Genomic DNA, 20,610 nt, shown 5'->3' with positions numbered 1-20,610 from the left:
CACCTTTGTGCAGAGGGTGTTTGTATCGCTGCTGTGTTGTCAAGAGCTGGGCACAGAAATAGAAGAAGGACCTGGTGGCTCTCCCGCTGCCTGTCGGGGTCCTCATGGTGGAGAACCTGGAGTAGGGGCTGGGGTCTGTGCCCTGGGCTTCAGCCCTGTCACCCTGCAGCAGCTATTCCCAGGGTGCAGTGGGGGGGCCTGTGCCAGTCCCTCTGGGGTAGCATCATAATGGGGGGCAGGGGTGGTTTGAATAACATATTTATATTTGGAAAAGAAAAGACAAAACATACACTGAGAATTTTATTATCCAAAAAGAAGGACTTCATGTTAAAAAAATCTGCCCTAGAAATTTCCATACTTGAGATTTTTCAATAGTGTCAGTTTTTAATCCAGGAGCTCAAAAGGGTGGTGCCTGAGACAGGGAGACACTGGAGGAAAGAAACAGAGCACAAATGGACTCAAGGAAAGAGGACTCCATAGTGCTGGTGGGTTCCCTGGGGTTGGGAGGAGTTGGGGAAAAATGTTGGATTTACACAAAAAATCAAATGGGAAAGTGGAACAGAGGGATTTAGGGAGGTGGAGATTTAAAACGTGGACAGTCTAAAAATCCAGAGCAGGCTCAGAGGGCATTTGAAGATGACGAACAGGCTTGTCATATGTATTTGCATAGAATAAACGAATCGCCTTATAATTACGTGCGAGTACACATTTGTGTGTGGCTCACGTGCCTGTGTGACTGTGTAACCTTGACGAGTTCTTTTAGCCTAAAGCCAAGTGCACAGGAAGGACCGAGTTGTGACAATCTGCCTTTAGAAGCCCTTGGTATGTGACGTTTGTAACAACTGTTAGGCACAGACTGTGATCTCCGAGGATTTTTAAAAAAGAAAATGAAGGAAAACTACCTTCTTAAAAGTAGATGATATTGTTTAGAGCAGTTGCAGATGTGCAGCTAAATAGAAGGGAAGGGACAGTGCCCTCTCCTCCCTGCCCCAGGGACGAGCAGCCTCCGCACCTCTGTCACTGGGGACGGGCCTGCTTTGACACATCAAGTCCATGGTTGCGTTAGGGACCACTTGGTGTCTGTCCCGTGGTTTTGGACAAAGGTGTACTCACATATGTTCACAGTATAGTGTTAGACAGCAAGTTTCCCCCCACGCCCTCTGTGCTGGGCTTTCTTCTGCCTTTTGCAGACGACTCTAGCTGGAGTCATGCAGATTGGCTTCTTTCACCCAGGACCCTGCATTGAGTTCCCCTCATTGCTCCATGACTTGAAAGCTCATTTCTTTTTAGTCTTGAGTAGTATTCCACTGTTATTTGTCCATCCCCCACTTGGGACATACTGTTGCTTCCAAGATTGGGCAATTATGAACAAAGCTGCTACAAACATCCATGTGCAGGTTGGGTTTTTGTTTTTGTTTTTGCGTTGGACATAAGTTTTCAACTCCTTTGGATAAATTCCTAAAAAGCGTCACTGGCTGGATCATATGGTAAGAAAATGTTTGGTTTTGTAAAAAACGATTTTTATTGAGAATCTTGGGACCCTTTCCTAAGATAGTGGTAGAGAATATACAGTTACTGGGAGGCCAGAGTTGGAAACTGGTGACAAGGAGGGTGGCAGGTCACTACCCAGTGCAGTCTTACACCTGGAGAAGCGTGGGGCCGCCAGGCTGAGACGGAAGCACTCTGGGCAGTGCAGGGGACACAACTGTGACTGTGGTCAGCAACCTTGGGTCAGGTGGACTTGAGATGATACCTGGGGCCTATTAAGTATTTGAGTATATAAATCTATTTACCTGTTAAGTAAATAAATCCTGAAGCCCACACAGGAGAAAATCATGCTTAGGGTGACCTATCTTTGATAACTAAAAATTAGAAGGGGCCAAGTGCTGTGGTGCATACCTGCAATCCCAGCAGCTTGGGAGTTTGAGGTGGGAGGATTGCAAGTTAGAGGCCAGCCACAGCAACTTAGGGAGACCCTAAGTAACTTAGGGTCTCAAAAGAAAAATTGGAGGGATCACACATTGGGGGCTTTTTGAAAACAGCAAGAAATTATTTTTATTTATTTTTTAGAGAGAGAGAGAATTTTAATATTTATTTTTTAGTTTTCGGCAGACACAACATCTTTGTTTGTATGTGGTGCTGAGGATCGAACCCGGGCCACACGCATGCCAGGCGAGTGTGCCACCGCTTGAGCCACATCCCCAGCCCAAGAAATTATTTTTAAAAAGACCCTGAGAGAAAGATTTCCTCTCCCCCATAGTTCATGGAAACGCGCATTATATGGTCCCTCACAGAAAAGACGTGCCTAGGGCTGGGGATGTGGCTCAAGCCGTAGCGCGCTCACCTGGCATGCGTGTGGCCCGGTTTCAATCCGCAGCACCACATACAAAGACGTTGTGTCCGCCGAAAACTAAAAACTGAAAAATAAATATTAAAAAAAAAGAAAAGACGTGCCTAGGAAAAATATTTGACAGCAGTCAAAGTGACATTTTGTAAAGCAGTTTTTTGTCTCCATCTTAAAATAATTGGCCTTTTGAGACATGAGAAATAAAACAGGCATCTGCTTTAATTCATAGAAGAATGTACTTTTGAAGATTCCAGCATCTGAACGTGGTGCATGGGCCGGCACATGTTGAACGGCCATTACGTGAACACGCCATCTCTGGGCACTTCTAGAGCATGCATAATGAAGTGGTTGATGGAAAGCTTCAACACCATCATATTCACAACACGGCAAGCTAGTCAAGGCAGGGTCTAATCTTTACTTTTCCTTTGAGAAAATGGACTCAGGTACAGCAACAAGCCCGCAGCTGCTTGGCTGGTGCTTATTTAGTATTAAAAGTCAGGCCTGTCGTGCTTACTGCAGACTCAGGCGGTGCTCGGAATCCCTGCCCCACTGCTAACTACCGGAGCTACCTGCCCTGGGTGTCTCACCTCTCCAGACTCTCACCTATGTCATATCCTTATTAAGGACCACAGGAGAGAGCAAGTAAAACTGAGCATTGGCTTCAAAGTCTCTACTTCTGATTACTCTCTTCTCAAAGTTACCAACAAATTCAAGGAATCAGTGGCAGCCCTTTGGAATAACACTGTTGGGGCCAGTGGTGGAAATGCCAGTCCTTCCTCGGAGGGGGCCAGGCTGGGTTGGGCCAGCCGCTCTGGACTCTTTCCAGGATGGGAAGGTGAGGATCGGCTGAGTGTTCCCCCTTTCTCTGCTAATGCAAAGACAATTTCCACTCCTTTTACAGTGTAGATGTGAAAAGGTATGTGGGGAAGCAGCTCATTTGTCATTTTCTAAAGAGCTTCACCCTGAACTTCCCCAGCCCTGGAACTCGGCTGTTCTTGGCAGAAGGATTTAGGCCTCTGAGCCGGTGGGGGTTGGGCGCAGATTCTTTCAAGGGTGAAAACCAGGTGGACTTGAAGTTGGAGGGGTGTCCCCAGGACTGGGAGGGTCTGAGCTGCACAGCTGTCTACAAGGAGCCGGGAGGCCGTACTGTTGGAGGGTCTGCTGCAGCTGGACCTGGTTTCCCCCAGCCCTGCCAGAGGTCTGCTCCTTTCCCATCAGGGACTGCTTATCCCCAAACAGGAAGGGCCGGTGTCCTGCCGTTTTCCAGGTGTGGAAACCCAGGCCTGGCAAGGTGAAATCACTTTCTTGTGGCCAAACAGCTAGAAAGTGGCACTGGCAGCTTGACTCCCAGATGTCACCCTCAGCTCCTGTCCTTGGCCTTCTCCCGCCCCCCCCCCCCAATGTCCCCTGTCTGGAAGTGCATCTTCCTTTCACAAAGCCCCAGCACCAATCCATGGATGTCAACCCGTTCCTGTAGGGACTGGTCTTCTCGTCTGAAAAATGGAGATATTGGTTCATATTGGTCCCCGGGGCTGTTGGACAGGGCGTGGGCCAGGTACAGAGCCTGCCAAGGGTCTTCCCAACTTTTTTTTAACCCTTTCCCCAGATCCTCCGGCTTAAAGCAGTTGGGCGCACGTGGGCCTGGAGCGGGACAGCCCCTTTGGGCTCTGCCCGGGCAGAGGGTCCCCTCCACCCGCCGGCGGCTGCGGCCAGCTGCGGGACGCGGCCGGTCCCCATCCCCGCCCGCGCGCCGCGCTCGGCACCATATTTAGTCTGGGGGAGCGGGCAGCCCCGGCTGGTATGCGGCGCTGGGAATTCCTGCAGGAGGAGCCCGCGCCTGGCCTTTTTGGGTTGTCTCCCACCCAGCGCCGGGGGAGAGGACCGGCCCGACCCGCCCGGCCCGGGAACCTCGCAGCGGTCCGCGCGGGAGCGGGGCGTCCCCGGCCTGGAGCGGGGCCAGCTCGCTGCCTCGACTCCTTTTATGGCCTGTGCGTGCGGGTGACAGGGAGGAAAGGGACCGGGAGAAGACAGCCAGAGACCAAGGATAGAGATGGGCGGGCGACAGAGGAGGAGGGGACAGGGGGGCCCTGGACGAGGGATGGGACAGGGGCTAGGACCACAGTCCGAAATACAGCAGACGAGACCGGAGCGCGAGCCAGGCGACTAGGGTACCGACGTGCGGCACCTGAACGCCCCGGAGGGAGATCGCAGGCCACTTCTTGGTCTCTGAGTCCCTGGGAGGAGCAGTGGGACTCGCAGCGCAGAGGCGCCCCCACGTTCTCCCGGGACGGTGACCCGCACCCCGCAAATGACACAGCCGCCCCCCCACCCTCTCCCACGTCCTATTTTGCTGATGCAAAGGCTCAGCGAAGGCACTGGCTCGCCCCAGGTCACCCGGGGGACTGGAGTCACGGAGCGGGATTGCTTTAATTTTGCTGGTGGCCGCGGGCGCGGAGGTGGGGCTGGCAAGTGGGGAAAAGCAAAAAATTCCCCTTCCGCCCCCTTCCCAGTCGTCGGGGCGGACCCAGGGACGCCCGCCTTGAACTTTGAAAAGTTGATAAATAATTTATCAATCAGTCAATCAATCAACGCGATCCCCTTTCCCTGCCCTTCACGCACACGGCCGGCCCTCTCCCTCGACAGTGGCAGGCGAATGAAATGGGGACAAGGGAGGGAGGCGTCAGGTCAGATCCGCCGCGGTCCCCGGCGCGGGCAGGAAGAGGTTAAGGCCCGGGAGGCTGGAATTCGGGAAGAAATTCCCAGTATCCAGCAGAGTCGCTGCCCGCCCCACCCCTTTCTCTAGGGACCCAGAGTCCTGGCGACTGCCCCGAGCGAGGGGTGAGACACCCGGCCCGCGACAGGCGCGCTCCCTGGGCCCGCGCCCCTCCCCGAGCGCCCGCGCCAGGTGCGCCCGAGGCCCGGGTACCGCGGCTCTTCTCGGGCCCTGCAGGGGGCGCCGCGGAGGCCGCACGTGGGACCCACCCCCTCCGCCCCCCCCCCCAGGCCACCTCCTCTTTCCCACCGCCCCAGATCTGGGGCTATAAAGCCAGGCGTCCGAGGCGCGCAGGGAGATTTGGACGCCCCGGCCTGGGAGGTGTGCCAGATCTGAGCTCTGCGTCCAGCGTCCGCTCCGCAGTCCCCAGAAGGAGGTGTGTAAGTAGTGGTGGTCCTGCTGGGCAGATCCCTTGGTGGGTTTGAGGGTCCCACAGTAAGGCATTCTGCAGCGCTGGGGAAAGCTGTGGGGTGTCTGTCATCCTCTCCTAAGGGCTGCCGCGGGGTCCCCTGTTACCCAGGTCCGATGTTCCCCAGACCAACATCTCCCAAAAAAATCCCAGCCTGGATCCAGGTCCAGCTCCAGCGCTGCTAGAATCTCCAGGAAGACGCCCCCCCCCCAAAAAAAAAAAAAGTACTGGTAATGAGGGCTGGGGTGCAGCTCCCCAGTTTGTGTGAGGCCCTGGCTTGGTCCAGCCCTGTGCCACAAAAAAAGAAAAACCAGGACTCCCAGGTGGTTTCGGTGTGAGGCTGTCCGGCTGCCACATCAGGCTCTTCATTTTTATTCTAGACACAAAAAGTGCAGCTGGCTCCCGGACAGTCCCATCTCGCCATCACAGTGGGGAAAGTCCAGCTCCGAGTGCGTTTCAAAGCCTCTGCTGAGTTGGGTGGAGGAGAGTGGAGGGGGGCTTTTCCTCAGTTATCAAGCCCTTGGATAACTCCAGGGAGATAAAGCTGGCTCAGCAGATAAGTTTTGTTGATTAGAGCCCAAATTTCTTCCAGACCCAGTCCCTCCAGATTTAAAAAACCGAACCTGGTCTGGGTTGATCTCAGGCCCCAGGTCCCCAGGTGGATGTTATTGGCATCCTCACCCCTGACAGGTGTGTTGTTAGGTCCTAGGACTCGTGCTTCGGGCCCCCAGGGTAAAAGTTGCTCTCCTGCCTAACAAAGTGGCCCAAGTGGGGGAGGTGTCGGCTCCCTTCTCACAGCTGCTGGGGATTTCACCACTCTTGGAAAGACACCTCTCAAAGCCGTGCTTGTCAAGAAGCAAAAAAAAAAAAAAAAAAAAAAAAATTAGAAACCCAAGGCGGGGAGCCTTTAGTTACAGCAGTAAGAACTGAGAGATGACCTTGTACTGGCCAGGGTTTAGCAGCGGAAGTCACGCTGTGGATGAACTGCTTCACTAGTTCTCTTTGGTGACCATTTGCTGGGTCTACTTAAAAGTTTTAGCATTGGTTTAAAGAAAACTCAAAGATATGAACTGCAAGTCATCTATGGCAGGGCACATGTGGTCTATTGAGTGTCGTTTCAAGGAAAACATTTGTTCTTGCTGTCTTCTGTGGCTGAGATAGCTACTGTGGTGGTACACTCAGGTGGGAGGCACTAATGCTAATCGATCTCATTTAATCATTGCCCCAACCTCACCAGAGGGTCATCATGATGTTTAGTATAGAAGGCCGCCGAGACTCAGAGAAGTTAAGTAACTTGCCTAATGTCACACAGTAAGTGATAGAACCCATTTCCCCCCATCTGTGAGATGCCAAGTTTATGTCCTTGAGCCTACCAGATTTTTTTTCTTGACTGAGGACAGAAACTTCTCGCTGCAGTCAGGTTTCCGGTAGGACCGAATGCTTCCAGCAAAGTAAATATTTATCATCTTCTCTTTGAGGAAAACTCAAACTGACCTTTTGCGAATTTAAAATAAAATGCACTGTGTGTCCCCCGGTGGGGTGGTTATCTAGTTGGAGTTGGTGACCTGAGGTGGGCTGCCATCCCTAGAGCCCAAAATGGGAACTTGCTGGGCCTCGCTTGGAGAAGCCTCTGGGGGGTGCCTCATAAACACGGAGGTTTTTTTTTATTATCATGTCTGAAATAGACGCGCTATTCCCTACAAGGTATTTGTTATGGGTTTATCATTACTTTTCTGTGGGAGGGCTGGGATTGAGGCACACATGCCCATTTATGGTAGCGTTTTTCCATGAGGCCATCCCCGGCCCCCTTGCCAATTACCCTGCCCTGGGCTGCTCAAGGCTCTGGGGATTTCTCGGCCCCGTCCTTCCCCGGCAAGAACCAGCATTGAAGCCCAGAGGGGAGCAAACATGGGAGGAGAGGGGATCATCTTTCCCACCCCTTTTTATTTAGAAGTCTTGACTTTTTTGGTGGAAAAGTCATCTCCTCTATCTTTGGTAAAATGAACCCCAACAAGTGACATTTGTGCTTCAGGAACAACTGTCCTAAAATCGGACACGTTAGATCTTTCTGGAAAACCAAGTTCAATTTTAAGACCATCAGAATCCTGGAAGGTCATGAACGAATTTAAAAGTCCTCCACTGTGGGCTCCCCCAGCCTCAGTTTTCCCCATCTGCCAGGTGGGACTGCCGAGAACAGCCCATGTTAGTTCTGCCCTGTGATGGTCAGCACTTGGGGAAGCCTCCCTGGGCATATGCTTACTAAGTCTTCACCACAACCCTTTGGAGTAGATACGGGTTATTATGGACCCTATTTTACAGATGCGGATTCTCAGTAACTTGCTCCTTAGTCCAACTAGCCATCAAGACAAGATTTGCTGGGTGCAGTGGTACCTGCCTGTAACCCCCAGCAGCTTGGGAGGCTGAGGCAGGAGGATCGCAAGTTCAAAGCCAACCTCAGTAAAAGCCAGGCACTAAGCAACTCAGACCCTGTCTCTAAATAAAATACAAAAATAGGGCTGGGGATGTGGCTCAGTGCCCCCTAAAAAAAAAGTCAGGATTCCACAATCCAAGACCTATCTAAGGGATTACCCTTTGGGGAGAGTTAGACAATACTATAAAGGGTTTAGCACAGTGTTGGGCATCTGGCAAACTTCAGCAGAGAGTCATGTAGGATGACTGTGATCAGAGATGTTGAGGAGGTTGCTCTGTGTGGCACAGCTCTTCTCAGCAGAACCAGGAAGACCACGGCATGGTCTTTCCATAATGGAGAAACTTCCCCTTACTTTTTGTGTAATCCTTGTTTGCAAATTCAGCTCCCATTTGGGGCTCAAAGTAGTAAATAGAAACTGATCAGAAACATACTTCCTCACTTGTGATGTCATGGACTCCAGTTATGCCGGCCCGTTCCTGCTTTGCTTGGGGTCACTCTGGACTCTTCAGAGCTCAACTGTACTTGGGAGAAGTCCATCTGGTTCTCTGGTCCTCCAACCTTCACCCCTGACTTTTGGTCACATTAACCCTGGGCACAAACTGAGTTTGGAGAAGGCCAGGCAAGATTGGAAGGAAATTCTTGTGTGTGAGTAGAGGAAGAAGCTGCCCATCTGTCCAGAAGCAGGAAGTTGGGCATCTCTGACTTACTGGGTTTCAGGGACCCATCCTCCTCAAAGTCACAAAGAAAAGGTCATGGGACCTGCCTGCTCTCTGTGCAGAGTTGAACTTGCCAAGTTGGCTCTGCCGTTGGGTCCGCGTCGATGAATTCCATCAACCGTGGGCTGAAAACATTTTTTAAAAATTGCATGTCTACTAAACATGCACCAATTTTTTTTCCTTATCATCCCCTAAATCATACAGTAGAGCAACTATTTCTATAGGATTGACATTGCATCGAGTGCTCTGAGTACTCCAGAGACTTCAAGTATGCGGGCGGACGGGCAAAGCTTCTGTGCAAACATCATGGATGGAGCATGGTTGGATTTGGTATCCGTGGACACCGGGCAATGCCTGTCCCTGGTCCTCCCCTTGGAGAGGGAGGGGGGCTGGGACTGTCATTCCCCTGTCTCCAGACAGAATATCTTTGTCTCCATCTCTGCATGCATCATGGTAAATGTAGTCTTGTGAATCTTCCTAAAATTTATCTACATCAGATTTTCCTTTTTATGCAATTATTGGCATTCTGTAGACTAGTTCCCCCTGCCCCACCTAATTATGTATTTTCAACATCTTTTCTATGTCTGCCTCCTTTGGCACTTTTCTTATCTGCTACACAATGTAAAAGGACAACATCTTATTTAATCCCTTATTAAATATACCAGATTCAGGCCACTGTTTCTTATAAATAGTGCTTCAGGGAGTATTGACTGTCTCTTATCTCCAATGGTTGGGACCACAAGTATTTCAGTTTTTTGTTTTTATTTTTAAATATTTGTGGGTACATATTGTGCCATCTTGGTGATGGGACCCAAATCTAAACACAAAGGTCATTTTTTTTTTCATATCTACATTATGCAATAGCCTGAAGGATCAATTTTTCTTTTTTTGGTGGTATTGGGAATTAAACTCAGGGGCACTTGACCACTGAGCCGCATCCCCAGACCTATTTTGTATTTTTTATTGAGAGACAGGGTCTCACTGAATTGCTTAGTGCCCCAATGTCGCTGAGGCTGGCTTTGAACTCACGATCCTCCTGCCTCAGCCTCCCAAGCTGCTGGGACCACAGGCAGGCGCCACCGTGCCCAGCTGAAAGGTAGTTTCATATGGTCTTTTTGCGTTTGAACTGCGACCTGTCCCAGAAGGTCAAGTGTGGAAGTCAACCCTCAAAAAGTGTTCTAGATTTGCTGGGCTCACGGAATTTTCTCAAGAGCAAATATGTGGCCAAGTGTCATTATGAGAGCCCAGGGTCCATAAGGGGGGGCATAGCCTTTGGATTTCAAGATCTGCCAGGAACCTAGCTGTCCCGATGTGTGCTCTCACGAAGCGCAGGGAAGAGGTGGCCCCTTCCTAATGGACTTGACCTCCGGACTGTGTTTGAAGGGCTTGGCGATACCCTGTCCCACTTTACCCCATTATCCCCAGAGGATGGGGGTTCCAAGGAACCCCATCTGGGAAGTGCCGTTGCGTCATAGCCCAAGCGTCTCCATCCCTTGTCTGCTTCCCGTGACCAAAGTGTCTTCACACTTGGTGACTGTCAGAGGCATCAAAGCCAAGCAGAGCCTGCCAGGGCCGCTTGCTCCTCTTTATGGACGGAGACTGAGTCTCTGCCTTTGATCTTGTTTGTGTTTTCCAATCCTGGATGAGTCGGGCTTCCTAGCCGCCGGGGCCTGCCTCGGTGACCCGTGAGCACTTTCATTTTCCTGTTGAGATTTGGGCTCCTTCTCCCTGCCCCTCTAAGGCAGCCCCTCCACATGGTGATCGGAGCTTGTCACGCTGCCTGGGAAAAATGCCCTCAGCTGGGTGCTGCGATTGGCCACTGCAAGACCCTGCTCGCTGGCTGCAGAGTCATGAAAAAATGCCACAGCCCAGCCGTGCTGTCCCCCGGGATGGGGGGACATTTTATGTTGGGAGTATTTTGCTGCAATTAAGATAAAAAGAAACAAGATAGAAAAGCGGGTTTTGTATCCAGAAAAGTCCACACGCAGAGCAGCTTGATGAAGTCCTCCAACACCACGGCTCTCCTGTGACGGGCACTAGGGTCAAGAAATAGGTCACCAGCCCCCAAGCTGCCCTCAGGTCCGGCCTTCCAAGGCCTTCGTGCCCGGGGTCATTCCTTCTGTGGCCTCTGTCACCACAGACTCCTTTTCCTGCTTCAGGACCTCATTTAAACAGATCACTTTTGAGTCTGCCTCCTATTGCTCAGGACAGTTTCTGTAGGATGACACTTTCTCACAGTCGGGAATCGTTCATTTGATCTGATTCAAGTCCATGTTGAGTATTTATTATGTGCCGGGTACTGTAAGGATTGGTTCATTTGTTTAAAATACCCGCCTGAGCTTCTGACAAGCTGGACAGGCACAGGCTCCAAGGGGCACCCGGGCTCACATTCCAGCTCTGTAGCTCTTGGCTGTGTGATCTCGGGTAGATTCCTTCACCTCTCTGAGCTTCAGTGTCCGTATGTCTAAGGTGCAGCTGGCTGTGGTGATAGTACTTAATAATTGCACATGCAGGATTTAGCTCAGGCTGTCACTGAGTGCTCAGAAACTCCGCCATGGATATGCAGTAGGGCTTCAGTGGGAGATGGTGCTATGTCTGTATTGCTTCAAGTGGAAGACGGCTTTATAGAACTTATAGGGTTAGATTTTTTTCCTTTTAGAAAGATCTCAAGCATGTGCAAGAGCCCAAAGACCAGGATTACATATTCCTAGGCACCTGTCACTCATCCTCACGGGTTATCAACACACGATCCCACCTGGTTTCATCCTGACCCCATTCACTTCTCCCTGCTTTGATTTTGCAATAAGCCCGGGATACATCATTCCATCCACGACTCCTTCGCCATGCCCCTACGCAGCAAGGACTCTCTAACCACACGAAATCCTAATACCACGTTTACACCAAGAGTCTAGGAAATTCTCTGAACTATGGAGTCCATGGTCAGAATTTTCCTGCTTATCTCATACGGGTTCTTTCTGTCCTTTTTCTGAGGGGGGATGCTTTCAAATAATTCTTTTTTCTGACGACTGCATTCAGTCTTGCTGAATTTCCCCTTTAAGGCATGGCTTTTGAAAAACACAAAACATACCTCTATTTGTGATTCGCTGTGTGTGTGGTGGGGGTAGGGACCTTCCCCTGCCTTCTCTTACCAGATATCTCTTATTGTACCTGTTTTTCATTATGAAAAATTTGAAATGTATGGAAAAGCAGAGACGCCAGCCACTGGACTTGAGTAAAAGCTTCCTTGGTTTCCACCCCTCCCATCGCTCCTGTCTGTCAAGGAAATGGCAGGATCTGTTGCAGCATCTTGTCAACAACAGGGATTGTCCAGCAATCTGCTACATTTCCCACCTCAGGAAAATAACTTGGTTACAGTGTTGCAGAACAGACAGGTTTGGTTTTTGTGTGTTTTTTTTTTTTTTTTTTTTTTTTTTTGGTGGGGGGTGGCGGGGACAAAGTGCTTCAGAGTAAAGGGAAGAGGAGACGTGTAGAAAGGTCACCTTGCGGGTACCTGTCCCAGAGACCCTGGGCCGTACCTCTCACCTCTCCACCACTAATGCGGAGGTTTGCATAAACTGCCCAAAACACCTCCTGGGGTGGCCGGATCAGATTTGAGCAGGGATCTGCCTCCCCAGCCTGGGGACCTTTCTCTGACTGTAGATGAAGGTCAACTAGCAATTCAAACCTGACCAGCTCCTGTGGGTCTCTGGGCTGCCTTCCCTTGGGTCTGCACTTCATTTGGTAACGAAGTCGCTTGCCCTGTGGCTCCTGACTTCTGGGCCTCGCGGCGTGCCTGTGACCTGTGTATGCCTGGTCTTGCCCGGGGACAGGTGGCAGATCCCCAGCCCGAGTCCCACCCCCTTCTTGTGAGACGGCTGGTGGGCTGCAGTGCTGCTCCCTGGGCCGCCCACCTCAGACTTGGAAGGTCTCTTCTGCTCTCTGTGGTGTTCATTAATGATTAGGGTCAGGTGGCCCCGGCCTGATCCATGCACAATAAACTTCCCCAACTTTTTATCTCAGAGTTGGTCTTCAAGGGTGGACCTGGGCCAGCCGCCCTCCTGGGGATGGTTAGATACAAATTCTTGGGGCTGGGGGCACGTAGCTCAGGGAGAGGGCGTGTACGTGCTTAGCACATGTGAGACCCTGGGGGACCCCAGCACGAACACCCAAACCCCCAACAACACACAGCAGGAAAACTCGCCAGCCAACCAGATCCCCGAAATATGAATTCTTGGGGTGCTGTCTCCCAAACCCACACCACGAGGCGGTGTGAGAACCAGCCGTCTCATGGGCTCAGCAGCTATGGACGGTCCTTGCCAAGACCTATGACCAGGGGTTACAAAAGGGTCACACTGAGTCTGCATTAATTCACCAGCGTCCTTCCCCACAGGAGGGACGATGATTCAGATGGGGAAGTGGGAGGGAGGATGCTCTTGGGCTCATTTGCGCCTAAGAAAAATTTATTAGCAATTTTCAAATGCAGGAAAACGTGATTGTTAAACCCAAACAGCCTGCGATCACATCTGATTGGCTAAGGCGATCCTTCAGAGTTACAGAGCGATTCACTTATTTCTCCCTTTAAAAAAAATTTTTTTTAAAGCAACTCTTTGATCAGGTCCCTGGGAGAAGTAACTTTTCTCAAAACAACTACCTTCTGTTTTTTTTTTTTTTAATATTTATTTTTTAGTTTTTAGGTGGATACAGTATCTTTATTTTTATGTGGTGTTGAGGATGGAACCCAGTGCCTCATGCATGCTAGGCAAGCGTTCTACCACGGAGCCACAACCCCAGCCCTCTGGTTTTTATTACTGTAATTTTCACCCTGGAAAGAGGAAAGTAGGTATTAGAATCACAGCCTCTCTCTCTTTTTTTTTTTCCTTGTGAAATCTGCTTCTCCCAACTTATCTCCTGTTAGAGGAGTTGGTGCCTTGGCTCTGGGCCCTGGATAGGGGTTGACCCCATCTCTTTGGGATTGGGGCCCTCGAGTGGGGATTATCTTGGTGAATTCAAAGGAGGTGTGAATTATTTTTTGCTGAAGCAGGGACGTCAACCACACAGTAGGTCCTGGTAGCTGCACATCCTATCTCAATTAGTGGCTTATTTCTTTGGAGCCCAGCAGCACTGAATGGGGAAGGGGTGAGGCTGGCTGGGAGCACCGTCGGCTCCTGCAGGTACAGTAGAGGGTTCGGAGCAGGTGGCCGGGGCAACCCACAGGGACTTGCTGCCCCAGCAGCTACAGGATGGAGAATCAATTGCAAATGGTCTCCATATTGAGAGGGACAGTTAATGAATTGAAATCTTACTTAAAAAAAAAAAAGGTGTTCTCCTTTTCGGTCACTTAGTCACCCTGAGGAACAATTTGTTTGGGAAAGGTAGACTTGATAACTTGGTTTTTGCCCCCCTTCTTTAACCATTTTTCAAAGACATGCTTGGTTCTTCTCCTCCTGCAAGGATGATCTAGGAATGTCTTTAATCATTATGAACACGAGTTAAAGACTTAAATAGCCTTTCAACTATTACAGTTATTTTAAAAATTGATGTTTAAGTCGTCCCATGCTGGACCGGATAGGACCATAGTTTAATATTTGAATGTGCACTTTTCTAGACTTTAAAATGCAGATGCATCATATAAAATTACAAAAAAAAAATTTTAATTATACTTGATGTAAAGTGTAAAGTGTAAAATTTGCCATTTTTTTCAATTCATTGATTTAAAAAAAATACTCAATGAACTTTGCCAAATGTATGCAGTTATGTGAGCACCACTATTGTTATGATACGGGTCAGTATTATCAGGCTGTGCTTCTTACGAACTCCAAGCAACTACTGATCTGTGGCCCTGGCAATTACTGATCTACCGTCACCATGCGTGTACCTTTTGACTTCTTCATCAATGGAAAAACGCTGCATGCAAGGTTTTAGATCTGGCTCCTTTTACTTAACATGGTGCTTCGAGACTTAGCTATTGTATTGAGGTTTGGTTTTTTTTTTTTTCCTTTTTATTGCTGAGTAGTATTCCATTCAGACATGTTGTTTTTTACACACACACACACATACATATATATATCTTTGCATGGTCTCAGCCTGGTCAGAGGTCACCTATTATGTGATTCTATTTATCCAAAATGTACAGAAAACATGAATTTACAGAGACAGAACATTAGTGGTTGTCAGGCCTGGGGGCCGGGACCCTAACCCCAACCACAGCAGGGCCCATGGGTGCCCCTTTTGGGTAACTGAAATGTTCCAGAATTTATTGTGATGAACACACAACTCTGTAGGTGTGCTGAGACATCACGGAATTGTACGTCATACAAATGAGCCTTCAATAAGTATGTTGGAAGAGGAAAATCTTTGGCATAAGTGAAAGTCCTTGTCTTAAATATTTAACAGAATCGTAGCATTTGATCAAATGATTGTTCCATGATTTAACAAGGCCCGACGAGGAGCTGCAGGCTGGGCGGTTTCCACATCTGCAGCGCTCTCTGGACACGTGCTAAGGTGTGCAAGCCTCTGTGAGCTGCGTCCGAGAAGCAGAACTTCCGGTCTAGGGATGTCCCTGGTCTCCATAGGACACAGGACACAGGCAGAGCCCTGAATTCTACTTGCTGAATCCTCCTGGGTTCCATCATGGCCAAGCTGAGGGGTGAAAATCAACATCTCGTTCTTTAACTTCATTTCTTCTATTACTAGTGAGGCTGAACATCTTTTTCTAATGTTCTGCCTTTGTAACTATTCGAAGGGCTTTCTAAATTTTTTTTTTTGTAATGGAGATTTAATTCAGGGGTGTTTTACCACTGAGCTATCTCCCCAGCCCCTTTTGTTTTGTTTTTATTTTGAGACGGGGTCTCCTTAAGTTGCTTAGGGCCTTGCTAAGTTGCTGAGGCTAGCCTCAAATTTGCAATCCTCCTTTCTCAGTCTCCAGAGCCACTGGTATTATAGGTGTGTGCCACCACACTCAGCTAAATATCTATTTTTGCTGATTACAAATTTAATAGTTATATATTTTTGTCATATTTGACTTTTTATGACAGGAAGTACACCCACCTTCCTAGCAGCATTATTTATAATGATTAAAATGTGAAAGCAATCTGGATAACCATTGGTGGGTAAATGAATAAGCAAAGTGAGGTCTCTCCACACAGTGGAATATTACTCAGCTGTAAAAAGGAAGAAAATCTGGATGTAGGCTACAGTATGGATGACCCTTGATCACATTCATTGTGCCAAGTGAAATAAACTTGTCATAAAAAGATGAATACTCTAAAGTCCCCCCTGGGTGAGGTACTTTAGAGTTGTTGGTGTATTAGGGATACAGAGGAGAATAGCCATTGCCGGGGCTGGGTGAGGGGATGGATGGAGGGGGTCTCATGTGTCCAGTTGGTGCTGCAAGGTGGAAAGGGTGCTGGGGGTGACATCGGTGGTGACGGCCACACCATGATGTGAGCACACTCTGTGCCACCCGGCTGTTGACCTGCAGATGGTCAGGATGGCAGGATTTTAGGTCACGTATATTTTATCATAATTTTAAAAATTGGTTCAAATGATAGAAGGCAAAAAAAGAAAATCCTCTCGTGACTGCATTTGATAAATGCATATTTCTCCAGTTCTGTAGTCTGTAGCGTCTATGTCTAAATATTTTAGACGGAACATGGAGTAGTGTGTCTGCTGTTTTGCAGTTCCCACTTTTACTTTTTAAAAAGCTTTATCAGGCTGGAGTCCTGGCTCGGTGGCTGAGGCTTGCCCCACCTGTGGGAGGCACCTGGTGCGATCCTCAGGACCCATAAATAAAATCAAAATAGGGGGCTCGCGTCCGTCTTTAAAAACAAATAAATGAATAAACAAAGGCTTTGTTGAGACTCGATCCCCAGCACCGGGTGGGGGTATAATACACCCGTTTATTTATTTTGTGCTGGGATGGAATCCAGGGTCTGTGTCACACGGACCCCACCAGCCTGTGCAGCCCAGTGGCTTTTAGTGTATTCGGTTACGTGCCCATTACTACAGAATCTTCTAGAACACTTTGTCACCTCCCCAAAGAAATGGTACACCCCTCAGCTGTGCCCCTCTAGTGCTCCCCAATTCCTGGAACCACTCATTGCCTTCATTTCTAAGGAGTTGCCTACTGGGGACATCTTATATGGGTAGAATCAATCAATATGTGATTTATTTTATTTATTTATTTATTTTTTTTTTGCTTTTCTGTACTGAGGGTTGAGCCCGGGGGCTTTACTACTGAGCTCTACTCCCAGCCCTGTTTATTTTGAGGGTCTAAGTTGCTGGTTCTGACCTCAAACTTGTGATCCCCCTGCCTCAGCCTCCCTAGTTGCTGGGATAACAGGCGTGCGTGTTGTGCCAGCTGTCAGGGGGCCTTCTGGGCCAGGCTCCTTCCACTTAGCGTGATGTTTGGGGGGTTCAGCCGCGTCGAAGCACGTGTCAGAGTTTCATTCCTTTTTATGGCTCAGTACTACTCCACTGTGTGGAGAGGCCACATCTTACTCATCCACTCGCCTCTTACCTGCCCATGGACCGTGGGGATGTTTCCACTTCGGGGCTGTGATAAGGGACACGGCTGTGAACATCCACGATTAGGTTTTTGGGTGGAGGTCTGTTTCACTTCTCCCGAGTACGAACTCGGGAATGGAGTTCTTGGGTGACGGGGTGGCTCTGATTCATCACCTGAGGATCCCCCTTTTATTTTGCAGTAGGCAGCGAGGTCTGGGTACCCTCCATGCCTACACCCAAGGACCTGCTTCTTGCTGGCCACTGGGTGCTTAGGTGGTTAGAGTTTCGCTGCATGAAAACCCCTGGTTCACCCTCCAGTCCAAGCCGGTGGCCGGTGGGTTGCTCCTTAGCTTTGTGATCATGGGCCATGAAGCAGGGGGATGGGGAGGCCTCGGAATGTCCCCGTTCTCCCTCCCACAGCACACACGAGGCCGCAGGGGACACCCCCATACTTTGTGGACATTTCTGCAGACCACACAGTGTCCTGCTGAGACAGGGGGCAAGGTGTCTTCAAGACGCGGTTCTGGCCTGACCCTGACCCTCTCTCCTCCTCCCGCAGGGGACCAACCAGGCGCCATGGCACAGAAGGGCCAACTCAGCGACGACGAGAAGTTCCTGTTTGTGGACAAAAACTTCATCAACAGCCCCGTGGCGCAGGCCGACTGGGTGGCCAAGAGACTGGTCTGGGTCCCTTCCGAGAAGCAAGGCTTCGAGGCGGCCAGCATCAAGGAGGAGAAGGGGGACGAGGTGGTCGTGGAACTGGTGGAGAATGGCAAGAAGGTGACGGTGGGCAAGGACGACATCCAGAAGATGAACCCGCCCAAGTTCTCCAAGGTGGAGGACATGGCTGAGCTGACCTGCCTCAACGAGGCCTCGGTGCTGCACAACCTGCGGGAGCGCTATTTCTCGGGGCTCATCTACGTGAGTGTCCGGGGCAGCCGCTGCCCCCCGGCCGCGGGGGCTCAGGGGGTTGGGGTGCAGGCGAGGGGCGGGGGCTTCACTGAGCAGATCCCACGGGGTGACCCCATCCCAGTCCCCCCTGGCCAGCTCTGGGACGTGGGCAGGTGTGTGGCTTCCCGCAGCCTCACTTTTCCCATCTGTACAGTGGGAGCTGGGCCCTCCCCACAGAGCAGGGGTGGACAGTCCCTGCCATCGCAGACCCCAAGTGTCAGGCGCGGGACGGACTCCCCTCAGATCCCAGGGGTGTCTTCCTGGAGGTGGGGAGAACTCGGGGACCCCTTGGAAAGGCTGGTCCACCCTGGCACTGGGAGGGTAGGGGACAGGAGAGGGTCCCTGTCACAAGTGGGGACGGCCAGGTGGGACCTGGGACTCTGAGTGGACCCTGCAGATGAGGTGGACTGGAGCCGAACGTGCAGCGTGGTCACCGCTGGCCACTGCGGCCACCTACACTGGGCTTCTAACCAACTTTAAAAAACAGATATTTGAGGATTCCTTTCTCCAGCTGGGTCTCGGCCACGTGAAGTCCTCAGCAGCCCCTGTGGCCAGCGGTGGCCTGATTGGAGGGTATAGGTCTAGAACATTCTCACCATCACAGTTCTGTTGGGGCTGGTGACAAGGGGGGACACGGGTTTCTTGGGCTGGACCAGATTTCCAGGACGAGTAGGACAGGAAGGATTTAAAATTCAGAAAAAAGCAAAACTTTCAAAAGCAGAAAACACAAAGATCTGTCTTCACCCAAAAAGCCCCATGAGGCCAGCTGGGTGGGCGGAGGTCCCCAGCCCGGTCATTGTCCACCTTTCCTCTCTGAAAGCCACGCTGGGGCCTGGGGCAGGTCGCCTGACGCACCTGGAACTTGGTTCCCTTGTCCGGGTAACAGACAGAACGGCGCCAGCCTCCTGCCCAGGGAGCTCTAAAGAGAAAGCCCGACACGATTCCTGGCACATAGTAGGCACTCAAGTGTGAGGTGTCACCATCACAGGTTGAAGGCCACCGTGACGGCTTCAGTTGTCACGGGGCCAGTGTTCCTGGATCCTTCGCAGAGCCATGGGCACAGTCACTTCTGTCCTTGTGTCCCCTTGGTCCTTCCTATATGCCTTGCCACTTGAAAATCACCCAAAGCTTCTTGTCATCTCTTTAAAACAAAACAAAACAAAACCCGTCCTGCACATTTTTTTCCTAATTGGGACAATAGGACACATTGTCTAGGAAGGACTTGAAATCCAGAAAAAGGCAAAACTCGGTCAAAAGCAGAAAACACAAAGATCCGTCTTCACCCAAAAAGGAGGTGTGTGCGTCCATCTCTTCGTGGGAATGGCGCGAGATGTGGGTGTGTTTGCAAGCCTACTGTGCGCGTGGATTAGTGACTGGCTCTTTTTCCGTGTGAAGTCGATGCTGAGCGTCTCTCAGCCCCTTTGAAGGGCCACAGACTCTGTGGTGGGCGGAGCCATGCTTAATGACCCCTTCTTGTGGCTATTTCCCAAGGGGCCACAGAGGCTGTTTTAACAGCCGGAGGGGAGGGGACAACTGTGAAATCCCCCCCCCCAGGTGCTGTAACCTGGCACCCTCCATTTCCTTAGTGGAAACAACAGCCACGGAGTGACCCAGGGAGTCCATTTTACAGGGGAGCAAGCTGAGGCCCAGCGTGGAGGGCCCATCTTCCCTTCCCCAAGTAAGCAGAGAAAGTCCCTTGAGTCTGTGCCGTTCCTTGTGTGGAGACAGCGCCACCCTAAGTCTCTTGGTACACTGGACTTTGTTTTTGGTACTAGGATTGAGCCCAGGGATGCAAAACCCCTGAGCCACATCTCCAGACCCTTTTTAATCTGTTTATTTAGAGACGGGGTCTCCCGGAGTTGCTGGGGGCCTTGCTAAGTTGCCGAGTCCGGCTCTGAACTGGCGATCCTCCTGCCTCGGCCTCCAGAGCCGCTGGGATCACAGGTGTGCCCCTCCATACCCCGCGACTGGGACATTTCTAAGGACGCCAATCTGCAGAGAGCTGGGGGGACCGTGGGGGTCTAACCTGTGTCACCTCCCTGAGGACAGGGCCACGTCTCCATTCGACTTGCTGTCCTCTGACGTAGCATTTGAGCCCAAAATAGAAGTCGGGAATCATGAGGCGCTTATGAAGTTCCCGAGACCCAGAGTATCATCTGAAGCAGATTAAAAAGGAATGAAGCTGCGCATTCCTGCTGTGCTTCTCTGGACAGATCAGATTAAAGTCACGTGGCCTCGTGACCAGGCACCTGCTGATATCTGGTACCTTTCTGCTCAATTTAATCACTTAACAGAAACTGTTGCCCGTGACGAAAAAAATAGAGAAGGCAAGGGGTTGGGGGACGGGGCTCGGGAAGCCGCTCTCCCATCCTGTAATCAGACTGCGTGACCCTTATTAACAGGTGGCACCGTGTCCGCCGGCCAGGCGGCCGACCATGCCCACCTTTGCCCTCGGTGATGAGGAGACCCTGGCGGACC

The 20,610-nt window shown here is 50.6% G+C and overlaps 1 protein-coding gene across 4 annotated transcripts in view; it reads left to right on the top strand.

Annotated features, from left to right (window-relative positions):
- Nucleotides 1-5,342: 5,342 nt before the first annotated feature.
- The window catches only part of MYH11 (myosin heavy chain 11), a 93,693-nt gene continuing 78,425 nt past the window's right edge, over nt 5,343-20,610 (top strand). For 3 of the 4 annotated variants that reach the window (XM_081297133.1, XM_081297131.1, XM_081297134.1), the window contains exons 1-2: nt 5,343-5,496; nt 17,741-18,102. In XM_081297133.1, coding sequence (XP_081153259.1) covers nt 17,758-18,102 — 345 coding nt within the window. In that variant the 5' untranslated portion in view covers nt 5,343-5,496; nt 17,741-17,757. Of the gene's footprint in view, nt 5,501-17,740; nt 18,103-20,610 lie in introns of all 4 variants that reach the window. The other variant, XM_081297132.1, reaches the window with a different exon arrangement.

This window comes from Spermophilus citellus (assembly GCF_964194105.1).
Source record: "Spermophilus citellus genome assembly, chromosome: 6".
Lineage (NCBI taxonomy): Eukaryota > Metazoa > Chordata > Mammalia > Rodentia > Sciuridae > Spermophilus > Spermophilus citellus.
Note: the sequence above shows the minus strand (reverse complement) of the source record. Positions and strands in the feature narration are given on the sequence as shown.